Source organism: Cygnus olor, chromosome 16, assembly GCF_009769625.2.
Source record: "Cygnus olor isolate bCygOlo1 chromosome 16, bCygOlo1.pri.v2, whole genome shotgun sequence".
NCBI classification, from domain to species: Eukaryota; Metazoa; Chordata; class Aves; order Anseriformes; family Anatidae; genus Cygnus; species Cygnus olor.
In genome coordinates, this window is record NC_049184.1 from 16,197,854 (window position 1) to 16,220,600 (window position 22,747).

Consider the following 22,747-nt stretch of genomic DNA (forward strand, 5'->3'; position numbering starts at 1 on the left):
CGGGCGGGTTGCCGTGAAGGGGCGGGGCCCCCTTTTTCCCTCTGTTCTCCGGAAGCGGATGTGACGCGCGCCAGCTGCCGGGCAGCTGCGAGGGAGGCCGCGCGGCGGTGGCAGCTCGCGCAGCCATGGAGGCGCGGGAGGCGCTGCAGGAGCTGCGCGCGGCGCTGCGCGCGGTGTTGGCGCGGGTCAGAGGTGGGGGCCGGGGCCGGGGCCGGAGCCGGCTGGGCTGGGCTGGGCTGGGCTGGGCTGGCGTTTTGCTGGCTGAGGCCTATGTCTGCCTTTACAGAGGGCGAACCGGGCGAAGGCCGCGAGCCGTTCGAGCCTCCGCGCTTCTGGGACGCGCTAGGTACGGGCCGGGGAGCGGGCTGGTGCTGCGGGTGCCGGGCTGGGGCAGGCGTGGCTCCGGGCTGGGCCGCCGGACGGCGGGGGGGTGGTCTCCGGGGTGCCGGTACGTGGCAGGGCTCCAAGCTGCAAGCAGGACTCCAGCCGGGGCTTTTGCACTTGCCCTCGGCTCCAGCCGTGTTGGCGTTGCAAAGCGGTAGGCAGTGTGGAACAGTTTTTATAACTACATTTTTAAAGCTCTTGTTCTCTGTTAAAGCCTTCCAGAACGTTCTGGTGAAGGTGTCGTGGACTAGGAGACAAATGTGATTGTAGATATCAGTACTGGCTAAGTAAAAAAACTAGAAATGAACAGATACATAAAACACGCTACGTGTATGGCACAAATACACCAAGGAAATCTTCTAAGTGGGATTTTAGCTTATGGCTTTTTCATGCTTGGAAAAAAGAAACGGTAATTGAGCAGTAGATGTTAGGGTTAAGTAGTGTCAGAGAAGACATTGCTCGTTTATCTGCTCTGTTCTTTGTCTTTTACCCAAGATACTTTCTAATGTCTTGTTCCCACTGTATCCTTTCTAAGGTCGGACATTCAAAGAAGCATCACAAGAAGCTACAAAGCTCAGTCTGGCTTTCTCAAGGTCTCCACTGCCTTCTGCAGAGGTGAGTAAAAGACCCCTGCAGAGAATGAAATTTCAGCATATGTGTCAAGTTTCAGGTATCTCCTGGTTTACTTGACTAAAACAAAGTCTCATTGGGTTCAGCACAAAAAAAGAACATCTGTGGGAACTATGTGTTGTAGAGAGTATTCATCAAATTCAAGAATTGCCTAGAGAACTAGTTTCTATAACTTAGGGGGACATACCAAATAGATGTATTCTTACATTTTTTTTTCTTAAACATCTGCAACTGGTTGCTGACAGACAAGATATTGAGCAGTACGGACCTTACTGCTAACAAAGAATGGCAATATATTTTCTGTTAATTGAGAGAAGTTTAACACGTGGATGTTTGAAGAAGGAAGAAAAGACCTCCAACTCAGAGTAATGGTTTAAGCTACTTCTTCCTCTTTTCACAACCTTTGAACCAGGCTACTCGTAATACATACAGTGAGTTTGGAACTCCAGAAAGTGATTTTCTTCTGTATTTGTAGGCTTCACAGAAACTTAAATACTGTATCTTTTTGTTCTGTATTTGTTTCTCCATTATTATGACCATAACTATGCTTCCTCCTTTTTTTTTTTTTTTTTACAAAGTAATGTGGATGGGATTGTTCGTGAGATTTTCTAAATGAAGTATAGCCATGTGATATTGATACTTTTGCCTACCTGTTTTCAGAATTGTCAGAAGCTGAGCGAAGATGTCCAAAATGCCATTCTTGCAGTTGCCACAGTGTACTACTGGCTCCCCAAGGGCCAAGGTGAGATAGTAACAGCAGGATAGTGCCAATTCTTTCACCACTGTATAAAGAAACCCAGTATTTCAAATCGTAGTAGGAGATCGGGCATCTACAGGAAAGCAAGCTAACATGAGCAGAGTCCCGTTGTCAGCTATTCTACAGACTTGCAACGTGGTTATAAGTGAACCACTTGACCATCTAATTCTGCAGATTTCAATCTGTGAATGAGTGATAATGTAGGAAGTGGTATAGTTGTTTGAGCATTCATAGTTATAAAGTGTTGATATCTTCATCCAAAGCCCTTTTGGAACTGGAGAAGGTATATTGCTTCCTTCAAAATACCTGCAACTTTATTTATATTGTGTATCCGCACAAACAGAGCATTCTGCATGTTCATCTGTGTCAGTTTCTTTCTGTCAGTGCTCTTTGTGGCAACATTCTTGCTGTTTCTCAATCTCAACCAGGTACTACTCTTCGGAAGATGGTACGAGATGCTACCACTGAAGTAGTGGAAGGAATGATCCAACTCACAGAAACTATTCTCATTTCTCCATTGGAGAGGTAGTAACTTTCCATTAAGAAGGAGTAAAAAGTTACACATATATCTGTTAGGGAGCAGCAAGTGCAGACTTGGGGGAGCACCCTAAGGGAAGTGGGAAGGCAGGAGCTGAGCACTGTTATGAGGCAGGCAAAGGCAGCAGCTTCACCAAGAAGGGCCCATTCCTCCAATATCTGAGCGAGCAGAGCAGTGCTGGTGAGGGTAGACAAATGTAGTTGAGAGTCTAAATCACCGGACAAGTCCATAGCAACAACATCAAGCTGGAAAGTTAGGCCAGAAAAGTCAGGATCAGATTTGGAGAGAGTAACCAGCACCAGACACCATCCAGTGATTGCCCAGCAAGTCCATTCCAGTGAGACAACCTCACAGTAGAAGAAATTTTACCCCGTATAAAGCACGGTGTTTTAATAACTCCTACCGAGTTTAGTTATTAATTGGAACAAAAAGCAGGAGCTTCTTAAAAAGACCTCTGAAGATGGTCTTTTGTAACATCCTTACATTCCTAACGATGTTTTCCTTAGAGCACAAGAATTCTCCATCCCCCTGTGTCAGAAAGTGAGCAGGGAGGGCAGAAAACTGGGATGACTGAGCAAGGACCTGTTGGTTAAACTGAGGCACAGGAAGGAAATGCACAGGCAGTGGAAGCAGGGACAGATGGCCAGGGAGGAGTACAGGGGTGCTGTTCATATACGCAGGGATGGGATCAGGAAGACCAAGGCACAGGTGGAACTGAGTTTGACAAGGGGATGCAAAAAATAACAAGAAGGGGTTCTATAGGTACATCGCTCAGAAAAGGTGAAGGAGAGTGTACCCCCTCTGATGGATGCAAAGGGTGAACTGGTAATGACAGACAAGGAGAAGGCTGAGGTACTCGACAACTTCCTTGCCTCAGTCTTCACTGCCAGTCAGGTTTCCCATGTCTCTCATTTCCCTGAACCTGAAGATGAGGACTGGGGTAGCAAAGTCCCTCCCACTGTAAAAGAGACCACCTGATGAAACTGAGCAAATACAAGTTTGTTGGGCCTTGTGACATGCATCCCAGGGTCCTGAAGGATCTGGCTGATGGAGTCACCAAGCTACCTACCATCATATTTGAAAAGCCCTGGCAGTCAGGTGAAGTCCCTGGTGACTGGAAAAAGGGAAACATCATACCCATTTTAAAAAAGCGTAGAAAGGAAGACCCGGGGAACTACAGACTGGTGAGCCTCACCTCTGTGCCTGGCAAGATAATGGAACAGATCCTCCTGGAGGCAATGCTAAGGCACACGAATGCCAAGGAGGTGATCTGGGATAGCAAGCATGGCTTCACCAAGGGCTCTTTCGTGCCTGACCAATCTGGTGGCCTTTGATGATGGAGTGACTGCATCAGTCGACAAGGGAAGACTGACCAAAGTCATCTACCTGGACTTGTGTAAGGCCTTTGACATGGTCCCACATGACATCCTGATCTCCAAATTGGAGGGATATGGATTTGAAGGCTGGACCATTCAGTGGATAAGGAATTAGCTCGATAGCTGCACCCAGAGAGTAATGGCCAACAGTTCTATGTCCAGGTAGAGGCTGGTGACGAGCGGTGTCCCTCAGGGGTCTGTCCTGGGACCAGTATTGTTTAATATTTTTATCAACAACATAGACGGTGGGATAGAGTGCAGCCTCAGCGAGTTTGCAGACAACACTAAGCTGAGTGGTGCAGTTGATACAACAGAAGGAAGGAATACCATCCAAAGGGACATGGACAAGCTTGAGAAGTGGGCCCACGTGAACCGAATGAGGTTTAAGTGTAAGGTGCTGCACCTGGGTCGAGGCAATCCCAGACATGAGTACAGACTGGGAGAAGAGTACATTGAGAGCAGCCCTGTAGAGAAAGACTTGGGAGTTCTAGTGGACAAAAAGCTTGACGTGAGCCAGCAGTGTGCGCTTGCGGCCCAGAAGGCAAACTGCATCTTGGGCTGCATCAAAAACGGTGTGACCAGCAGGTTGAGGAAAGTGATTGTCCCCCTCTACTCTGCCCTTGTGAGGGCATGCTGTCGTTCTTGCAGTGTTGTGAGGGCTCTGCCACTTGGAGTACTGCATCCAAGTCTGGGACAGGACCCAGCACAGAAAGGATGTTGATCTGTTACAACAGGTCCAGAGGAGGGCCACAAAGATGATCAGAGGGCTGGAGCACCTCTCCTGTGAAGGAATTTCCATGAAGGCGATTGATACCATTTGCATTGGCTGGCAGTTTTTGCCTTTGGAGTGAACATTGTGTGTCATGCATGATGACTGTGTGACTCTACAGCTAGTTAGCAGACCACTGTGCTTCAGGGGAGGTATTACTCATCCTCTCTTTACTGATAAATGCCACTGCCTGTAGGCAAAGATCATCAGCCTCTTCTGATTTGAAGAGATTCTGGAAGATAAATAATACACCTAAGCACCTTTGGAGGTCTTTGTAAGAGGCTTCTGCTACTTGTTCCAATTAATAACTAGACGGAGTAGGAGTTATTAAAATACCTCTTGCTTTATGCAGACATGAGATACCAGTGACAAGCTGGTTCGCTGACATCTTTCCAGCAGACCCCCTTCTAGTGCGCAGAAAATACAAACAGTCTAGCAGGATGGTGCTATTGAACCTAACTTTGAGGGTCTCTGTTTTGTTTCAGCTTGTCTCAGGAACAGCTTATATCAACTGGTGGTGTGTGGGAAGCATGCGAGCAAGTGTCCAGCCTGCCACGAAGTGAGTACTGTACATGCAGAACAGTGGAACTAGGATGCGCAATCTTGAAATGTTGATAGTACTTGCGAGGGGCATTTTAGCTAGTAGAATGGAGGCTTACTCATTCTGTAGAACCCTACTGTTCTTTGAAGTGGATAAGCATGGAAGACAGGTCAAATTCTCTGTATAGCAACAGTGCAGCTCTGAGGTTTGCAAAAAATTTGACCCTATGATCTCAAGTTCTGATGGTTGCAGACCTAGGTGAATGTTGTTGGAAGCTGATTTGAATTAGTGCAGCACTACAGTTGTCTTCCTTTTTGTTTTGCAGATAACCAGGCAGCAGTTGTGTCAGCTCTGGCTGCCTGTCTGAGTGTGGTCAAGGATGCTCTGGAGGAGATGGAAAATGTAAGGAAGCCCCTAAGCCTTTGAGGAACCTGCAGTGATAGACTGCAGTGATGGTTCAGTGATAGAACACAGAGATTGTTTTATGTACAGGCTTTGATGTAAGTTAGTTCTTATATGACCAAAGTTACTGTTTTATGTCTGGATCTTACTGAGTTTTCAAACCTGAGTCTAGTTTACCTTACGTGTGGTTTCCATGAAGCCATGTTCTGAACTGTATGTGTTTGTGGTTTTAGGTTGATGTAAGAATGGGACTATCTGCCACGTTCTTGCTGTTTGCTCTGTTGAATTAGTTTTTCTTAATGCAGTCTTATTAAGATTAACAGAATCAAGCAAATGAGATGCTGGTTGAAGAGGGATTCCTCCGTAAATTGTTTTCTAGATCGTATTTTACCTTTCCTCCTGGGTATTGCTGGAATGGATGTTAGGTTCTGAGTTGTCAGAGTATCTGTATTCTCAGGCCCTGGTGGAAGGGCAAGACCCCTACAGTGATATCACGGAAGATGAAGAGCTTGGCTTTCGGGGCAACAGAGATACCTATTGGTCAGAAGCTGACCGGAAACTGCTTAGCTCCTGCATGGGATTAATAAAGGCTTCCAAAGCTTGCCTGAAGAAGGTCTTGAGTGTAGTGAAGGCTTATGGCAAAGCTGAATCTCCAGAGCAGATTGCTCAGCTGGATGACCTTGCAGACATTGCTAATGAGATCAGTCCAAGGTAAGTAGGTCTCTCCCCATGCTGCGTTCTGCTCCAGAGCAGTCCCTTTCTTTCTCGAGGTCTAGAAAATGGACTAGAAAAAACATTATGATACTTAAGCTGTGACCAGGTGGTGGAAGGGGGTATGATGGGAAAACTATTATATCATAGGCTGTTGAGAGTCGTGCAGGTTAAGAAAGGAGTATGTGCTGCCGCTTGGGGTGGAGCTGTGACTAGAAATAAGGTGGAAGTGCCACACAGATGCCTGAGAAGGTGGTGAGAAGTATTCAGTGGGTATAACCAAATGTCTCCTTGTCAGGCCGTGCTATTCCTGACTTGCACTGAGGAAGTGTTACCAGCAGGTCAAGGGAGGTGATCCTCCCCCTCTGCTCAGCCCTGTTGAGGCCACACCTGGAGTATTATAGCCAGTTCTGGGCTCCCCAGTACAAGAGGGACATAGAAATACTGAAGTGAGTTCAGAGGAGGGCTATAAAGATGATTAGAGGACTGGAGCCCCTGTTGTACAAAGACAGGTTGAGAGAATGGCCTGTCTAGCCTGGAAAGAGAAGACTGAGGGGAGACCTCATTAATTATCTGAGGGGAGGGTGTTGAGAGGATGGAGCCGGTCTCTTTTCAGTTGTGCCCAGCGACAGGATGAGAGGCAATAGGCACAAACTGAAGCACAGGAGATTCCGGCTGAATGTGAGAGGGCACTTCTTTACTGGGAGGGTGACAGAGCACTGGAACAGGCTGCCCATAGAGGTTGTAGAGTCTCTTTCTCTGGATATATTCAAAACCTGCCTGGATGCCATCCTGCACAATGTGCTCTAGGTGGTCGTGCTTGGCAGTGGGGTTGAACTAGATGATCTTCGGAGGTTCCTTCCAACCTCAGCCATTCTGTGATTCTGTGACCGAGATCTGTGAACTGGGCAATTGGAGGGCTTTCTTCCATTGCACTTCTCTCTTCTATTCTAGTGTTGATGAGTTGGCACTGAGCATGTATCCACCTGTGAACCAGTTGGCCGTGCGACTCAACGTAAGTTTCTGCAGCCTACATGCAGTTCTACTTGTTTGGCTGTACTGAAGGGGAGGAAATTAAATTGGAGGAAATACCTTTGTCAGGGAGACAAGGGTATATTAGTCGCTGTCTAAGTAACATGCTCTGAGGGACCAAGAGTCCCCTTTAGTTCTCACACACTCGTCTTCTTTCAGCTGGAAATGCATTTCTCATCTTTATTTCGGGGAAAAGGATGTCCACTCTAGCACTGGCTCTAAACTCTAATCCGTAGAGATATCCAGTGACAGTACCTCAGGAAAGTGAGGTCTAAGGCTGTCAATGTACCTTATATCTACCTTTTTCCCTGGGTAATTTAGATTAGCTCAAATAAAGTGAACTAAATTAAAGAAATTAAAAATGTTCACGATGAGCATGGTTAAGCACACGTTTCACTTGTTAAGTGAAATAAGCTGCTCAGAGAAGTAATGTCCATTGCTTCCATGAGAAGCAATCTCCATCTTTGGAGATGCTCAAAATTTGATGGGGCAAGGCTCTGAGCAACTTGACAGAACTATGAGGTTTGCCTTGGTTTGAGCAGGAGGTTGTACTTAGGTGGCTTCCAGGGGTCCCTTCCAACCTAAATTAAGTATATACTTTCTCATATCTGAAATTCTTTATTCTGGTTTCATACATTTGGCCAGTGGCTTGATTTTTTTGTTGTTGTTGTTGTTGTTATAGTTAATGAAGTATTGCTTAATATCAAATTGTATTACAGTGAGTCACTAATAACTTCATCCCTTACTATCAGTTACCAAATTCTAATAGACTTATCTTTTTAAAAGAAAAAAAACATACTAATGTATACTTCAAAAAACGATCTGTCTGTATTTTTACCTGTCCCAGTCAGCAACAGGTCAGGCAATACTCCCACCTGTGTTAGATGGCTTCCTTTTGCATCAGGATCTGTGGCAGTTTTACTTATTTTTGGCTGTGTCAGGCATTCTTGCACCTTTCCTTTTTTTCCAGTATTGCTGGACCCCCTTTTTCCATGTTTGGTGTACTTTATTTCCCTTTTGTTTCTTTCTAGGCTGCTAAGTTGGCCTCAGTGTTAAAGAAAGTCTTAGAGATTACAAAGTGAGTATGAGTTACAATTTATAAGCATGTGTTGCCTGCTATGGAAGTTGATATCTTTCTGCCTCCGGTCAAAGATGACTCATTTCTAGGCAGCAAACGCTGTCATTTTGGAATAATTCTGATGTTATACGGTTGCAATGGGATAGGAATAGGATGTCAGGAATTAAAGTGGTTACTGCTGAAGATGGACGTATATGTGTCAAAGTGTGGAACTAGAGACGTGGATGTTGTTTCTTCCTGGCTCAAAGTACTGTGGAGCTATAATGGTCCTGTTTTAATGATGTGGTAATTCGGGACTTCACAATATGTATGTGTTGTGGGGGTTTCCGGATACATATATATAAAACCCCCAAGGTGGCCTTCCTAATGAATTTCCTCCACTTTTGCAGGACAAGCCATGTCTGTCCACCATCAGAGGAAGGCTGGGTGCAGTTTCTGATTGGTGCAGTAGATCACAACATGGACAAAATCAAGAACTTCACACAGGGTGAACTTTAGCTCTTCTGTGTCCACATGTGTAGCTGCTACTGGCCCTGATGTATGCTCTTCCAGGGAATCTGGCCATTCTCCAGCTACGGGGAGAATGATGAGGACAGTGCTTTTAAGAGAGAACTTCGATGCCACCTGGCAAAACTCACAAAAAATCACCCTTTGCAATTGCAGGTGGTGTCATTTTGCTTGGACTCTTGGGATGGTGCAGTGCTGAATCTTACTGTTGTGAATGTGCCCAGTTTTTCAGACATTACAACTGCCGTGGGGTTCAAAGAACAATAAAATGCTGCTAGATTTGCGTGGTTAGCTGCATCTGTTTTCAGGTGGCAGAGAATATACATAGAAGAATAGGATCTTGCTGCTTTTGCAAGCCAAATGAGCCATTAAAAAATACAATGCTGATATTTTGTGTCTAACATTGAGAAGAGCAAATTATCTTCCTCTCTTCTGTTCCCTAAGAAAGCAATAGAAAATGCTGTCTGCTGCTTTACCAGCTTCACGGATCTGTAGGATATGAGTACATCTCTAGAGAAATACTACATCGATCATCACTTCAAAGTTCTAAGATATGCTTTTTTTGCCACAAGGGAAGAATGACTAAGCACTGGTGAGTTCAGCGGGTATGCACAAAGAAATACAGCATCTGCTTGAGCATTTAGCCCATCTTTGTCACAGGAAGGTTCAACTTGCAAGATCTGAGAGTGGATATAGTTGCATATGGGAGACAGTTGAGTTTGTATGAATAATACAAGTCGGACATGGTTTTAAATATAACTTTAAATAAACTTTTAACATCTATGCTTGCCAAAGGTCAGGAGGACAGATTGTGACCACTCTTGCAAATAGGACAGCAGGACTTGTTCTAAGTTGGGCATCACGCAGCTGCAATGTTGATACTTTTGTAGCTCTTCAGGTTCTGGAGTTGAAGGCAGGTAAGATTCACAGTGAGTCTTCTGGGCCCTGCTTCAGTGGGAGTGAACGAGATACGCAGCTGTTGAGTGCTTCCAGGCTGCACAGAACCCAGCCTGAAAGGCAAGAGGGGATTATACAGGAAGCACACCTCTTTGCATTTCTTGTTCACAGGGCTCAGGAGATGCGTTTGTGAGACACGAGTGTGATGCCAAAAAAATAAGGGGTGGGGTGTAAATAGAAAAAGACTAGCAGTGTCCTAAACTGCCATGATGGAGTTGTGATCAGACAGCAATTCGGGAGGGAGTTGTGAGGGTTGAACTCCCCAGTGGAGTCATCTACTTTGTCCTAATGCAACTTTCTGAGAAAAATGTTGCTTTTTCATGTGGAGAAGAGGATGCCTTTTTGGAGGACTCTTGGCTAAGTCAATTTTACCTGGCTCTTCAGCAGAGAAGGGGAAGATCTGCTGAAAGTTGTTATCTGGCTTTTCTCTTTTTCAGTGTGAAAATTTTCTGTATCACCCCTAAATAAGGGAGTGCTTGGGGCTTTCAACTGTAGTGGTCTATTCCTGCCTTGTTGTTGCCTGTTTATTCTGGGGGCAGGCCTTTCCAGGACAAGGGTTTCTCTAGCTTGTATTGTGTCTGTTTTTGCATTTCCTGTTCTTAGGTCAATCAATTTGCACTCACCTGTACTTCCTTTGTCTGTAAATGAGCCCTCGCCCTCCAACCACTATCATGCACTTCTCCAGGGGTTCAGTGAGAGGGTTCAGGAGGCTGATCTCCACTGTGGCTGGCTGGTACTGTACCATGTGTTCTGGAAACTGTTGAAAGAAGGGAATGAGCTGAAACTGAGAGAAGAAAAGAGAAACTTTTACGATTAAAGGGAGAGGTATTTTTTTGTGCCAGAGGTCCCAGCATGAGCTGCCAGTTGCCGAAAGACTCAAAGTCCAGCTCGCTTTCTTTACTACTACAGTATTCTGTAGTTTCCTTTACAGCCTCTGATTTGCGGACTGGTGAGGGAGTTAGGAGTCATCTGGATTTCCTTGTCTTTGCACATAGATGAGATAGAAGTGGGAGGAGTATTGTATACAACAGTGCAGCACGGCACTTTTCCCAAACTGATGTCTCAGTGTTTTGAAAGAAGACAGTATGAGGAAAGCCATGCAACATAGCAGGCATCTTTCTGCTGCTTGTGACTAGGAAAGCTTGTTTTCTCACCACTGCAGTACAGAATGTGATGAAGCAATCTAACCTTAATAATGAGAGGGGGATCACAAATGCTGATCTCTTCCTGTGCAAAGCATATGTAGGAGTCCTTGTCTCTCAGCATGGCAGTCAGACGAAGCAGATGGTTCTCTCCCAACTCTTTTATGTACCGTGAGTAAGGCACAAAGGCCTGCAGGGTGGTAGCTGGAATACAGAGTGGTGAAATAGAGGTGACAATGCAACTAATATTAAGTTCTTAGACTGCATGCTTCCTAGGAATGTTTAGCACCCAACACTGCACTAAAAGCTGCAGTATTTAAAAGCTTTAGTGACCCCAACTGAATCTGCAAATTCAAAAATCTGTAGGGTGATTCACCTAGCATGCTGCAGCTTGTTTTCCTCTTCTCCCCACCAAAGTGATTTTGTTTGAATAGCCTACAGTCAGCTTTCCAGCCAGCCTTTTGCAGACTTAAAGCTAAGTGCATTTTTCCTAAATGAGAGGACAGGATATACCTTTCTGTCCTTGCGTCCAGTAGAGTCCTTACCTTCATTGCTCTTGAGGATAAAATGAAACTCTTTCTTCCAAAGTTGGGTAATGGGTGTGCCACCATAATGTAGAGACTGGGCCCCAAGTACCAAATGAATTGCCTTCTCTCCACCGCTGGGGTTAAACACTTCAACAGAAATTGGAACATCTTGTCCCAGTAGCAGAGAACTATTGGACTGGAGTTGGATAAAAAGGTTAACTGGCTCTTCAAGGGCAGTAGTAATGGAGCTGAACTCTGTTTTGCTGCTGGTAGTTGTCTCAAGTGTCTTTATTCTTCTGTAGACTTTGTCAAGTATTTTTTTTTCCTGAAGAGAACCTGTCACAAAAAAAAAAGGGGGGGGAAGAGAGTGCATATTTCAGTGTTAGTTCCTGTGTAGTAATTGTAAAGCAGTAAATGTAGAAGGATGGAGTCCTAACAGTACTGTAGACAACTATTTCTTAGAGCATAGAGAGACATCTCATTGTGCTTCGGGTTGGAGCAGATTGGGAATTTCATCTGACAGCACGTTGGACGTGCCTGAAAGATTCTACTTTGAAAGAATTCTATTAGTTTTTGAAACACTTTAGTGCTAACATCTGTCAGAGTAAGAGAACAGTTGTGCCCCTGTAACTGTAGCTATGGTGCAGTACTATCTTGTCCTGGGATAGACCGCAGCAAAGAAGACAGCATGCCATAGGCTAAGATGAGATTGTAGAGTTGGGAAACTGGGTAGAGTAATAGATTTTAAAGGGAGAGCTTCTTTTTGAGGGAGGGATGTCATAGAATCATTGAATAGCCTGAGTTGGAAGGGACCCACATAGATGATCAAGTCCAACTCCTGGGTCCCCAGAGGACCACCCAAAGAATCAGACCATGTGTCTGAGCGTTATCCAAATGCTTCTTGAACTCCAGCAGGCTCATTCCATGACCACTTCCCTGGGGAGCCTGTGAGGATTTAGACTATTTGGGAGCGCAGCAGTCCTTTTCAGAAAGCTGGAGTCTGAAATGTAATACAAGGATGATGGGAGATGAATCTACAGAGCTTACAGGTTAACAGAGGTCAAGAAAGGAAGTCTTCCGGACAGGAGAGTGTCTGGTGGAGAAATGCCTGGCCTTCTGGTAAGCTGGTAATTAAGCAGGATGAAACTTTGGGATATGACCTGTACTTTGATTCTGTAGACAGCAAGAGTAAGGTGTTCTTGTGCTGTTCAGGAAGAAGTAGTGAGAAGTGGATGACCATAATGCTCTGGTATGGCTCTGTATAGTTCTATACTCTTCACTTGTAACACTAGTAGGAAATGTGTTTAGACACTTTTCCACCCCATACCTTCAGGATATTTGTAGTTGTGTGTGATATCCTCACAGCGTTCACTGCCCACACTCTTAGTGCTGATGTTGTTGCCGGTATACTTTGTGCAAATGCAAGCTGGCTTGAGGATGCCATCTGCTTTGTGTATCCAGACGTGGCACTTGGCATTTATGGCAGCAAAGAAGTAGCAGACATCATAATCCACTTCAGTGTCCCCTTCTTTGATGGCTTGAACAGGGGCTGGCCCACAGAAGGATGCGCCTGAAGAGAAAATGCAGCCCAATTAAGAGTTAGATGCTTTACCAACTAGGCCCATGCTTAGAGCTCCACAGGCTGCACAAACCAAAAGAGTTGATGATGATTTAGTATGTGAAGTCCTCGGGGTGATTCCCTGCCCTTATGCATCCTCCCATTGGAAACTGAAGAAGGAAGTAATATTGAACTGCTTTATTCACTCCCTTTTTTCCCCAAGTCTGTCTTTGATACCTTACCTTTGCTTTTCTCCTGGCAGGTGGCATCTAGTGCCTGCCATCCGCTGTACTCTGGTAGCAAGTCTGTTCGAGCCATCCAGCATTCATTCCAAACATGGAAGGTCCTGTGAGAGACAACATCATGTGCTTATAACAAGATGCTGAGCCCAGAGGTACAGGAAACTTTTAGCCAAACCACAGCAAATTAATACTCCTTTGAAAGAACTCAGCACACAGGAAGAGACTATGTTTTTTGATGTAAGTGTAGTTTCTCCAGATGGTTTGGGTTATCATTCTTCCTTTGTGGGCCCTAGCAATATAGCGCTCTTCACTTTTGGTTCCTGAGATTTCTCAAGAACAAGTCATGTACACTGCAGCTCAGCTAAGCTCTCTCTTATTGACCTCCCTGCAGCTGTTTACCTTTTCCTTTTTCTCTCGGTCGCTTCCTAGACCCAGGTATTGTCTCAAACTTTAGTTTGGACCCTGCCGTGTTCTCTTACCAGACTCGGGCACTCTCGTCATGTGTAAGCAGCATCCCATTTTCGTCATAATACTCATCCACATTCAGACTGCTGTTCGTGTTGTGAGCCCATGTGAAGCCTGTGACAACCCTGGTGGGAATTCCCAAGCACCTCAGAACTGTGCAGAAGAAAGAGCTGTGAATCAGTTGTGCATCCTGCCGTAAAGGTATCTTTGCTGGTAGATGTTGAGCTGGTTTTGATACTTGGCCTCAGAATGGCACTGGGCCTGATATCTGGAGTTTGCAAGAAACACTGTCCCTTCAGGAAGTAAACTGTCATAGATGCATTCAGTGAATGGTGTGTACTAACACTCTTTTAGCCCAAAGCTAGCAATGCTAAATGTTGATCAGTAAACTCTGAGGATCTGCCTCACACCTAAAGATTAAAGGTTATGTTACTGGGATCTGTGCTTTTCCAGGAATTCAGGCATATGCTAGAGGTTCTGTGTACCAGGTAAGGCTTTACTCAACCCACAAGTCTTTGAACCACAACCGTACCTGAGCACATGACTGCAGCAAACACCCAGCACTGCCCGTAGCGGACAGGTTTGCACTGCAATGCCACCCACTGCCGGAGGATGGGGCTGCTGCCCAGCCACTTGGAAGGGGATGTCCCATCATAGTATTTCCCGCTCCCGTATTCTGTCATGATTCCTCTAACCTCATCGCAGTTCAGCTTCAGGGAAGGAGGAGAGAAAGATGAATTAAGGAATTACATCTTAGTAGGTAAACCATATCCTGTTTGATGGAACTACTTCCAAGGCAGCTGAAACAAAAAAGATTTTTTGTGCAAAACATGGAGATCATGACTGGCCAGAGCAGGTGCAACAGTCTCCCTTGAGATTTATTCAGTAAGTGTACAGCTACTGCTAAGAAATTCCTGCAGCACTACTTGTCTGCTGCAGGAATATCAGGAAGGGCTGGAGATAGGTGGGTGATGTTGTTTGGAACAGCCCCGGGCAGTCTTACTGATTAGTCGGTGGGTTGCTGTAAATTGGGATTAAGAATATACTAGCCTGTCTGCATTCAGACCTTCTCTGCTAGGGACTAGGCTGCTGACTACTCTCCTTACCATGGCAGCAACTGTGCGGCAGATGTAAATAGGGTCCTTGCGCTGAGTGTGATCCTTGTCTCGTTGATGGCGTTCACCTACGTCCAGCAGTGTGAAGCAGATGTCCACAATATCCTCCTCAAACTAAACAAGAACACAACAGCTTGGGAAATGTGGCCTTAACGTTTGTTCTCTGGAATCCCTGCAAGGGCTTGTAACTGTGCAGACTTTCTCCCTTTCTACTGCTAGTCTTATATAGGTGGGCTGTGGAGGAAAGCTCCAGGCAGAGATTTGAAGATGGAGCACAACATTCTAAAGACAGAACTGTGGCTTTATTGAAGCATAGTGAGAAATGCACTGGCATGATACTGCATCCCATGACTGAGGGAAACTCCTGATTTTTTTCTAGAGCACTCTCTAGGTTGGCACAGAGGTACTTGTTTAATCTGTTGTCACTAAAGTGGAATAGAATCCAGGTCTCATCACTGGCAGATTAGTCTTGGGCAAATTGGAAAATCTTGTCCTCCCTTTATCTGTAAAACAGACAGTATTACTAAGCTCTGCAAAATGATTTTTTATCTGTTGATGAAAGGAATAGATAAATCCCAGGTTGATGTGTTTCTTCATAAAAGGACTGGCTGAGAAAGTAGCTAAAATTACATACATTGGATTATGGGACTTCATACATAGGTCCCTGTTCTCCTGCGTGTTCCTAGAGAAAGAGAGTGGGTGCAGAGAACAGACTCTTTCATCGAAGTCACAGCACGGGAATGAATTGCATTCTGTACGTGCAGGAGATAGACACCCTTCCTCTGCTGGTGGCTGTAAGAGAACACAGACATATTGGACCTCTTACCTGATTGAAGTCCCAGGGCTGTGCCAGGACTGCATTTTCAGTCCCCCAGTAAATGATACCCTCCTGGTTTAGAATGTACTCCTGCCGCTGTGCCTCATTAGCCAAGAACACTTCATCATCTAGAATGGAGGAAAAAAGCATAAGGAGAAAAGCATTCTTGGTCTCAGATGCCCTTGCATCAGCAGACTATGCTACGCTTAGGCAGTCCCTGGCATTCTACCCTGGGGAAATACCACAGATTCTGAATTGGGCAGGAAAGAAAAATTTCATTGCAATCTCTGCTCAAGTAGAGGAACTTAAGAAAGATCCCACAAAGCTAGGCTATTGTACTAGCTAGCTCTTTTACTCTACTCGTTATTGACTTCTCTGTTCCTAAGAAAGATCCAATGGCATGAATCAAACCAGTTATAATCTTAACTCATCCTTAAGTCTTTATTATAGGAAAAAAAATATTGAACTGCTTTTTCCTTTGCAAGACCACAGGGTTCTGGCAACAGAGTACTTCAGGAACAGGGTAGGAGTGCTGAGGCAGGTTGCTTCAAGCTGTGCTACCTGTACAAGCCCCTGTCTCCTTTCTGAAGTGCTGAGAGGAGCAGGGCAGGAGTAGAGGGAAGCACTGGGTAGGGTCAGCCTTAGCCTTTCCAGAGGCAGAGTGTCAGAGCTCAAAACTGTTTTTGTGAAGTGACTGATCCTCCCAGACTGCCTTTTTGTTCCTGATTCCTCACCTTGGCACCAGGGATTAAAGAGAAGGATGAAGTTTCCCAGGAGACAGTAAGACTTGGAGGCATATAAAAGCAGAGCATACTGGCCAATGGGAGCATTGGCAGGTGTGTTCACAGAGATGGTCCAGAAACATGGGTCCTGTTCTTCTAGTGCTGCACTCCACTGCTTCTGGTCTCCCAGGCGGGAGATAGGAAATTCAACCTGGGTTCCATCTGTTTTGGAAGGATTCGGTCCTGCAGCAAAAGAGATCTGGTTTCCACACATAGATTGCCACCCCCTGAATATTTTAGGGACCATGGCTAGGTCTGGAGTCATAGCTATCCTTTCATGTGGGACACTTAAGCTTAATGCTTACCTTAATGCTGCTGTCTTAAAGCTTACTGAACCTTCCTAAGGTTAATACTGGACTAAGGCCACCTTGTTTGATAGTGGAATGTGTATTTCACAGAGTGTAGAAAGGAGGAACAGCCAGAATGGTGCAGGCCTGTTGCTCTTGGGATTCAGTGTCTTGTGACAAAAGTCACAGTCAAATACTCAAATTATGGTAGAGCAAGCTGGGAGTGGATGGTGCTGCCCTTCTCAGGGCTCTCGCTGAAAAATACTCTGTAATAGAAAACATCTGTAAAAGACTAGCTGAGTTTAAATATACCGAAACCAAAAGTCAGGAGTGAGGAGAGATCCCATGAGTACTTTCAAAGAGCAGTGAGCTTGCATTGATTATCGTGCTGCAATGTGTTTTGGGAAAAAGATTTAGTTTTGACCTTGCAGTCCCAGCAGCAGGAGACTGCTCTGGCTTAGATAAACAGTTTGTTTGCCTCACTTCTAAATGTGGGCACGTCTGTCCAGCTATGGAGATGCCTTTTGGCTCTGTTCTTCAGGTGGCTGTTGTACAAGAGCTCTAAAAAGTATGGTAATCATGTTACCTGTCTGTACTACGAGGAAGGTCCTTTTCAGCTGCTGCAGGTAGTTGTATACTGGAAATGAGAAGCTCACTGTGATAATGAATGACTGCCCACGTCTCACCATAAGCCTTTTAGTGCTGATTTCTTCTGTGTGGTGGTTATTGTTGTTCATTGTGATCTTGAAATCACATCTTTTGATGCTCAGACCTGTAGCATGAGAGGAGATAGAATGAGCTTGAGGCTGTGAGCTGCCCACACTCTGGCCCTGGGTCCCATCCTGATACAAGCCTGTTTCTCCACTCAGACAGTGCTCCATGCCTTTGAGACTTCCAGTCCAGTAGCTGTAAGGGCCTTCACTATGAGCTTGGTTGTTCTCTTATCAAGTGGCTAATGAGCAGCTTTTGCTTATACCTTAACAATGTTAAGTGAACCAAGTGACTATAAAAAAGCTCCTTCTGCCCAGCAATGGACATAGAACAAACGTGATCCTTCAAATGGTACAGCTATTGTGGTTAGCATTGAGCATGCAACTGTGACTACAGTTGGAGTCTTACGGTGTGTACTCAAAGCAGCTTTCCTTCATGTGGATACGTGGTTGAAGTTGTGCACAGGAGACAAGTTGTCACACACCACTTACATTGTGGATGCAAGGTCTTCTAGCAATTACTGTTCTAGATATGTCTGCTGTGCATCAGAGGTCAGCAACTGGTCCAAACTTCACTGCTGGTGCAAATGCAAGGTGGCTGTGTAGTCTTAGAACTATATCGGATCACAGCAAATAAAACACTAGTTTTTCCCTCTTTGTACCACACGGTAATCTTGCACACAGAGGTACTACAGGAGACGGAAGAACGTCATCTGTCTCATATGCATGCATCATACACATACGTGCCTCTGTCTGGTGACAGAAAGAAAAAAAATTGTCACAATTTCAGGCACCCTGTTCTTATCTAATTTGGTGCTCAGTGGCCTTAGTGTGATCACCTACTTGTACTTTTCTTCTGGTTTTGGTGGTGTTCTTAATCTTCCCAGACTTTCTGTGGAGAAGCAGATGGCATTGTGATTTCTCTCAGCCTTGGGATCATCCTGACCTCACTTATATCTTCAGCTCTCAAATAATCACTGAGGTCCTTGAATTTGTGAGTTGTAACAGCTGCCCTTTATATGACGCATCCAGTCATATACCTCCTCTTTCAGACCCAGGTTTCTCTCTTTGTTCCAGCTAGAAAAGATGCACAGAGCATTCCCCTCCTGCCTAAACCCGCTGCTCCCATGCAAAAGACAAGTATTTCTCTTTGCAGTTTTCTTTGGTCTGCTTTCTCCTCCTGTTTAATTTGCCTTGTCTTCTTCATTGATACCTTGATACCTCCCATTGCAGTCCCTTCTCTGTTGGTTGTGGAAGCCCTGCTGCATTGTTTGCAGTTACTTCTTGCGGTCTGGAGTTCAGGTCCCTTTATGGCTGTTCCATACCTGTGCTGGTGTAAACTTTACAGCACCAACTCAAAGCTTGTGTGTTTTCTTCTGTATTGTGAAGATGTCTGTTCTGGCTGTCTTGTAGGCTGCTGAGTTCTATGCAGTATGGGAGTCTGGGTTCCTCTCCTTCATATGACTTTTCATGGATCTTATTGTCACTTTCTTTAAAGTTGCTTGGAACCTGGACCCTGTTCTTCTTCAAGTAGCTAAAACAGTCATCTCTCCGCTTCAGTTTTGTAGTCTGGCTTGCATTCCTTTTCCCCACCCCCCATGTTAAGGATAACTCTCTTGCTCTTGCTTCCAGTCTTTCACAGCTGCTTCTTACTGCTTCTCTCAATCTACTCTTAGTCATCGATACAATCTTTTGTTTTCCCTGTTTATGTGAAGTCCGTGTGAATTGACCTCCCTCAGACTTTGTCTCCTGCACTGTAAGAAGTTCCTCTCTTCCGCTAGCCTCGTAAACACTGTCTTGGAGCAGGGACAGTTGTTTTTCCTGACAGACTATCAGCAAATGCTTGGGATTAGCAGAGATGGTTTTCACTTACCTTGGCCCATGTCTGTTTCCCTGGTGCTGTGGAAGTCTTCAGCTCCTGCTTGCTCTGGTGGGCAATGCCTCCTTCCTTTTTCTTTGCAAATGGATTTTTTTTTAAAGTTGTTTGCTCAATTTCTTTATGAGGGGTGGGACGTGATGTTGCCACCTCTCCTTCATCTTATCTTGCTGACCTGCTGTGCAGAAGTCGAAGAGTCTTTTTATCTCTCAGACCATACTAAAGAGCAGAAGGGATGACTTTTCCTATCTACGGATGAGGTTAAATTCCACAGTGGGATGTGAAGCCTTTAGAAACCTCTAGATGGCAGTTTCTTCAAAGAGCTGTGCTTTAGGGACCCCAGCGTAGGAAATGCAGATTTTGGCTTGGCCCTAAACAATGTACAGAATGTGCTTCAAATATTACTGTTGAAGAGCTGCTCTCCAACTGTAACTATAAGATGCTTAGATACTAAACCCTTCAAGAAGTAAACAAGTCAATACATCCAGTGCCCTTGTTCCTAACTTTAAAATGTGAAAACACTTCAAAATGAGAAAACTTGTTTAAAGTAAAAACCTAAAGAGCAGAATTTCTGTAGCATAATGCAGTTTATTCAAAACCATCACGCTTTAGTCTTGGACTAAATAACATATTGTTCTTAAAGTTGCCATAAGATAAAAGGAAGTCATAGAATCATAGAATGGCTTGGGTTGAAATGGACCTTAAGATCATCTACATCCAACCCCCCTGCCATGGACAGGGATGCCACCTGACTAGATCAGGTTATTCTGAGTAGTAAAGATGAGGGAGACAGCTTTGGAAAAGTTGTAGAGGAGTATGAAGATACTGAATGACTACGCCATAAAATAGCAAGTAGAGATTAGTGTAGACATATGTACAATAAGAAAAATGAACCCGACCTTTATAAATGCATTGATGCATTTGGAGGTAGATGTAGTCATTCCAGAATGACAGTTGGATTTATATTAGATAGCTGATGCAAAATATGGTCCTATGTTCCTGGCATTTTTCTTATTATTTGCTTATTGAACTTTATGCATCAGGTAAGCTAAAGACAAATTCTCTTAGTAAATTAAGGCTACGCTATAAATATATAGATTCATTTTCATGGAATTCCTGACTGGTTGAAGTTAGAGAAGGGATCTCTGGAGGTCATCTTGTCCACCCCTCCAATGTGAAGCAGGGCTACCTAGAGCAGGTTGCCCAGGATCATGTTCAGATGGATTTTGAGTATCTCCAAAGTGGGAGAATCCACAACCTCTCTGGGCAAGCTGTTCCATTGGTCAGCCACCATCACAGTAAAAGAAGTCTTTCCTGATGTTTAGATGGCACCTCCTGTCTTTCAGTTTGCTCCCCATTGCCTCTTGTCCTGTCACTGGGCACCACTGAAAAGAGCCTGGCCCCGTCGTCTTCATGTGCTCACTCATATACGTTAAGATCTCCTTGAGCCTTCTCTTCACTAGGCTGAGCAGTCCTAACTCTCTCGGCCTTTCCTCATATGTGAGATGCTCCAGTCCCTTCATCATCTTTGTCGCCCTTTGTTGAACTCTCACCGTTATGTCCGTGTCTCTCTGGTACTGGGGTCCCAGAACTTGACACAGCACTCCAGGTGTGGCCTTGACAGCGTTGAGTAGAGAGGAAGGATCCCCCAGTCTGCTGGCAGTGCTCTGCCTAATGCAGCCCAGGGAATACCGTTAGCCTTCTTGGCAACAGGGGCACATTGTTAACTACTTCAACTTTTATTAGTAAGCATTGAGGTCAACGCGTTTGCAGAAATCAAGAAAGCCTAAATTTAAGCACAATGGGGAGGTGTTCCAGAAAAATCCTTGGTTGTATTGTTGTTGGCGGTTGGTTGTTTGCATATTTTTTCTATATCAATTATATATGACTTTAATATGTATTTTGAACTTTTTAAATAAAGAGCTGAACACAGAATGTAATTACCGATTCATGGTCTTTAAGTGTACGTATGTCGTAAGCCATTGATCATGCTCAAACCTCTGACTTTGCATGATCAGTGTTTTTAAATGCACCTTTGCAGAAATAATCTCTAATCCAAGAGGGTGGTTTAGATACAAGCAGGTATTTATCCCATCACCACTGCACTGTAGTGGCTATGTGTAGATAGTACCATTTCTTCATCAAAACTGCAACTACAAGTAGTATTTACTAAGTAGGATGCATTGATGAACATGTAGTAAGTACTTCTCTGTTCACAGTTTACAGTCCCTTTGTGTCTCTCGTAACATCAAAAAGGGTCTAAAAAGGAAATCTGTTGAAAGGCATAACACACAAGAGAGACTTCCACAGGCAGTGCTCAAGTGCTTGTACTGGCATTCCACCTAGTGAGAATTTGCAATCTGAAATTAGATACCTGAGATCTTCCATCCAAGATCTGGGAGAAGTCCAAACCTATACTTGTTTCTAAAATGCAACAAAAGCATAAGCTTGTACAACTTGCTAGACTGGATCAGAATGGAGGTTCATCCAGTCTAATCTTGTCTCTGACAGTACGCAACATCAGATGCCTCAGAAGAATGTGTGTGAGCCCCACCCCAGCAAGCAAAGCATTGTATTGTACTAGATGATTTTCAAGATTAAGTATGTCATGAGAAACAAGATTTAATTTCACTCTGAGAGTTCTTGTTAATGATAAAAATTCTTTGTAGAAGTTTCCTCCTGTCTACTTTGTAATCTGACGTGTCATTAGTGGGAATCATAGAAACACGAGATGCTATAATCTCAGTTGAGCTGCCTGTTTTATGCTGTTTTCTTTCTGCACGTGATACGGTTGCTATAACACGCTGCATGATGGGTGACTGAAAATCACTTTCCAACTGTGCATTTACTAACGTGAATCTCACTGATTGTTGTATTGTCATCTGTTCTGCCTTGTTTCGAACCCTCTGAAGCTCCTCACAGTTTTTTGGTCCTGATTTATTTAAATGGCTTTATGTCACGTGCAGATTTTCTAGTCTTTTTTCACTCACTTCTTGCATTGCTGCTTCTGAAGGACTTCATTCAGGTCCAGGCAAGTGTTGTGACAGTTCTGTGTCCACTATACACCTGAAATGCTCACAGAAATCTAAAGGAAAAGTGATCTGTAAAATCCTTGGAAGTATTCATTCTGTGTTATTATCTTTATAGTGCTTAGGGATTCTTGGTGTTTTGAAGGTCCAAACAAGAATCCATAAAATTATTTATCATCTTTATTACCTTTAAAAATGGAACCTTAAAATGTTACATTAGCATCTTTAATGACTAGGTCTCTTTCTGAATGTAGTGATTGAAAAGTACATACAGCTAAGTTTACCTTTTATTGTGTCTACATTTCTACCTCTGACATGGCACATCCATGAATTAGATGTGAATTTTAGTCTTGGGTGTAATTTCTTGTTGCCTTAGAGCAACAAGAAATGCTTACGTTGTTCCTTTTATTTTGTCATTTATATGAACAGCATCCTCCACATTCAGTACACAAGTGTGATAGATACCATATGCTAAAGCATAGAATCATGGAATGGCTCGGGTTGGAAGGGCCTTA

General features: G+C 44.3%; 2 protein-coding genes across 7 annotated transcripts; one reads left to right on the plus strand and one right to left on the minus strand.

Annotated features, from left to right (window-relative positions):
- The first annotated feature begins 43 nt into the window (after positions 1 to 43).
- Positions 44 to 9,109, plus strand: CCNDBP1 (cyclin D1 binding protein 1). 3 transcript variants are annotated; one of them, XM_040575686.1, is made up of 11 exons: positions 44 to 192; positions 287 to 346; positions 920 to 999; positions 1,675 to 1,756; positions 2,200 to 2,296; positions 4,940 to 5,013; positions 5,321 to 5,397; positions 5,777 to 6,108; positions 7,063 to 7,123; positions 8,172 to 8,218; positions 8,608 to 9,109. In XM_040575686.1, the coding sequence occupies exons 1-11, from the start codon at positions 126 to 128 to the stop codon at positions 8,714 to 8,716; spliced, it is 1,086 nt and encodes a 361-aa protein (XP_040431620.1). In that variant the 5' UTR covers positions 44 to 125; the 3' UTR covers positions 8,717 to 9,109. The 3 variants fall into 3 exon arrangements, with proteins under 3 accessions (XP_040431620.1, XP_040431623.1, XP_040431621.1); XM_040575689.1 differs by having other exon boundaries at positions 49 to 192; positions 5,855 to 6,108; positions 8,608 to 9,008; XM_040575687.1 differs by lacking the exon at positions 287 to 346 and having other exon boundaries at positions 51 to 192.
- A 360-nt stretch (positions 9,110 to 9,469) lies between these two features.
- Positions 9,470 to 22,747, minus strand: EPB42 (erythrocyte membrane protein band 4.2). 4 transcript variants are annotated; one of them, XM_040575675.1, is made up of 13 exons: positions 19,201 to 22,746; positions 17,204 to 17,389; positions 16,283 to 16,513; positions 15,558 to 15,676; positions 14,723 to 14,845; positions 14,149 to 14,326; positions 13,631 to 13,769; positions 13,152 to 13,255; positions 12,679 to 12,921; positions 11,370 to 11,687; positions 10,871 to 11,028; positions 10,306 to 10,439; positions 9,470 to 9,735 (listed from the first exon to the last, which is right to left on the minus strand). In XM_040575675.1, exons 1-13 carry the CDS (start codon positions 19,208 to 19,210, stop codon positions 9,585 to 9,587), a joined length of 2,094 nt encoding a protein of 697 aa, XP_040431609.1. In that variant the 5' UTR covers positions 19,211 to 22,746; the 3' UTR covers positions 9,470 to 9,584. The 4 variants fall into 4 exon arrangements, with proteins under 4 accessions (XP_040431609.1, XP_040431607.1, XP_040431610.1 ...); XM_040575673.1 differs by having other exon boundaries at positions 17,204 to 22,746; XM_040575676.1 differs by lacking the exon at positions 14,723 to 14,845 and having other exon boundaries at positions 17,204 to 22,747.

What these genes read in the sequence shown, in the direction of transcription:
- CCNDBP1 (XM_040575686.1), top strand. Translation starts at nt 126, where the DNA reads ATGGAGGCGCGGGAGGCGCTGCAGGAGCTGCGCGCGGCGCTGCGCGCG. An exon ending in GGTGTTGGCGCGGGTCAGAG is followed by an intron (nt 193 to 286) that starts GTGGGGGCCGGG and finishes CTGCCTTTACAG; the next exon opens with AGGGCGAACCGGGCGAAGGC. An exon ending in CTCTGGAGGAGATGGAAAAT is followed by an intron (nt 5,398 to 5,776) that starts GTAAGGAAGCCC and finishes ATTGTTTTCTAG; the next exon opens with ATCGTATTTTACCTTTCCTC.
- EPB42 (XM_040575673.1), bottom strand. Translation starts at nt 17,498, where the DNA reads ATGGAGCACTGTCTGAGTGGAGAAACAGGCTTGTATCAGGATGGGACC. An exon ending in AGCCCTGGGACTTCAATCAG is followed by an intron (nt 14,846 to 15,557) that starts GTAAGAGGTCCA and finishes GTTCTTGTTTAG; the next exon opens with TTTGAGGAGGATATTGTGGA. An exon ending in TATCCTCAAGAGCAATGAAG is followed by an intron (nt 11,029 to 11,369) that starts GTAAGGACTCTA and finishes TCTGTATTCCAG; the next exon opens with CTACCACCCTGCAGGCCTTT.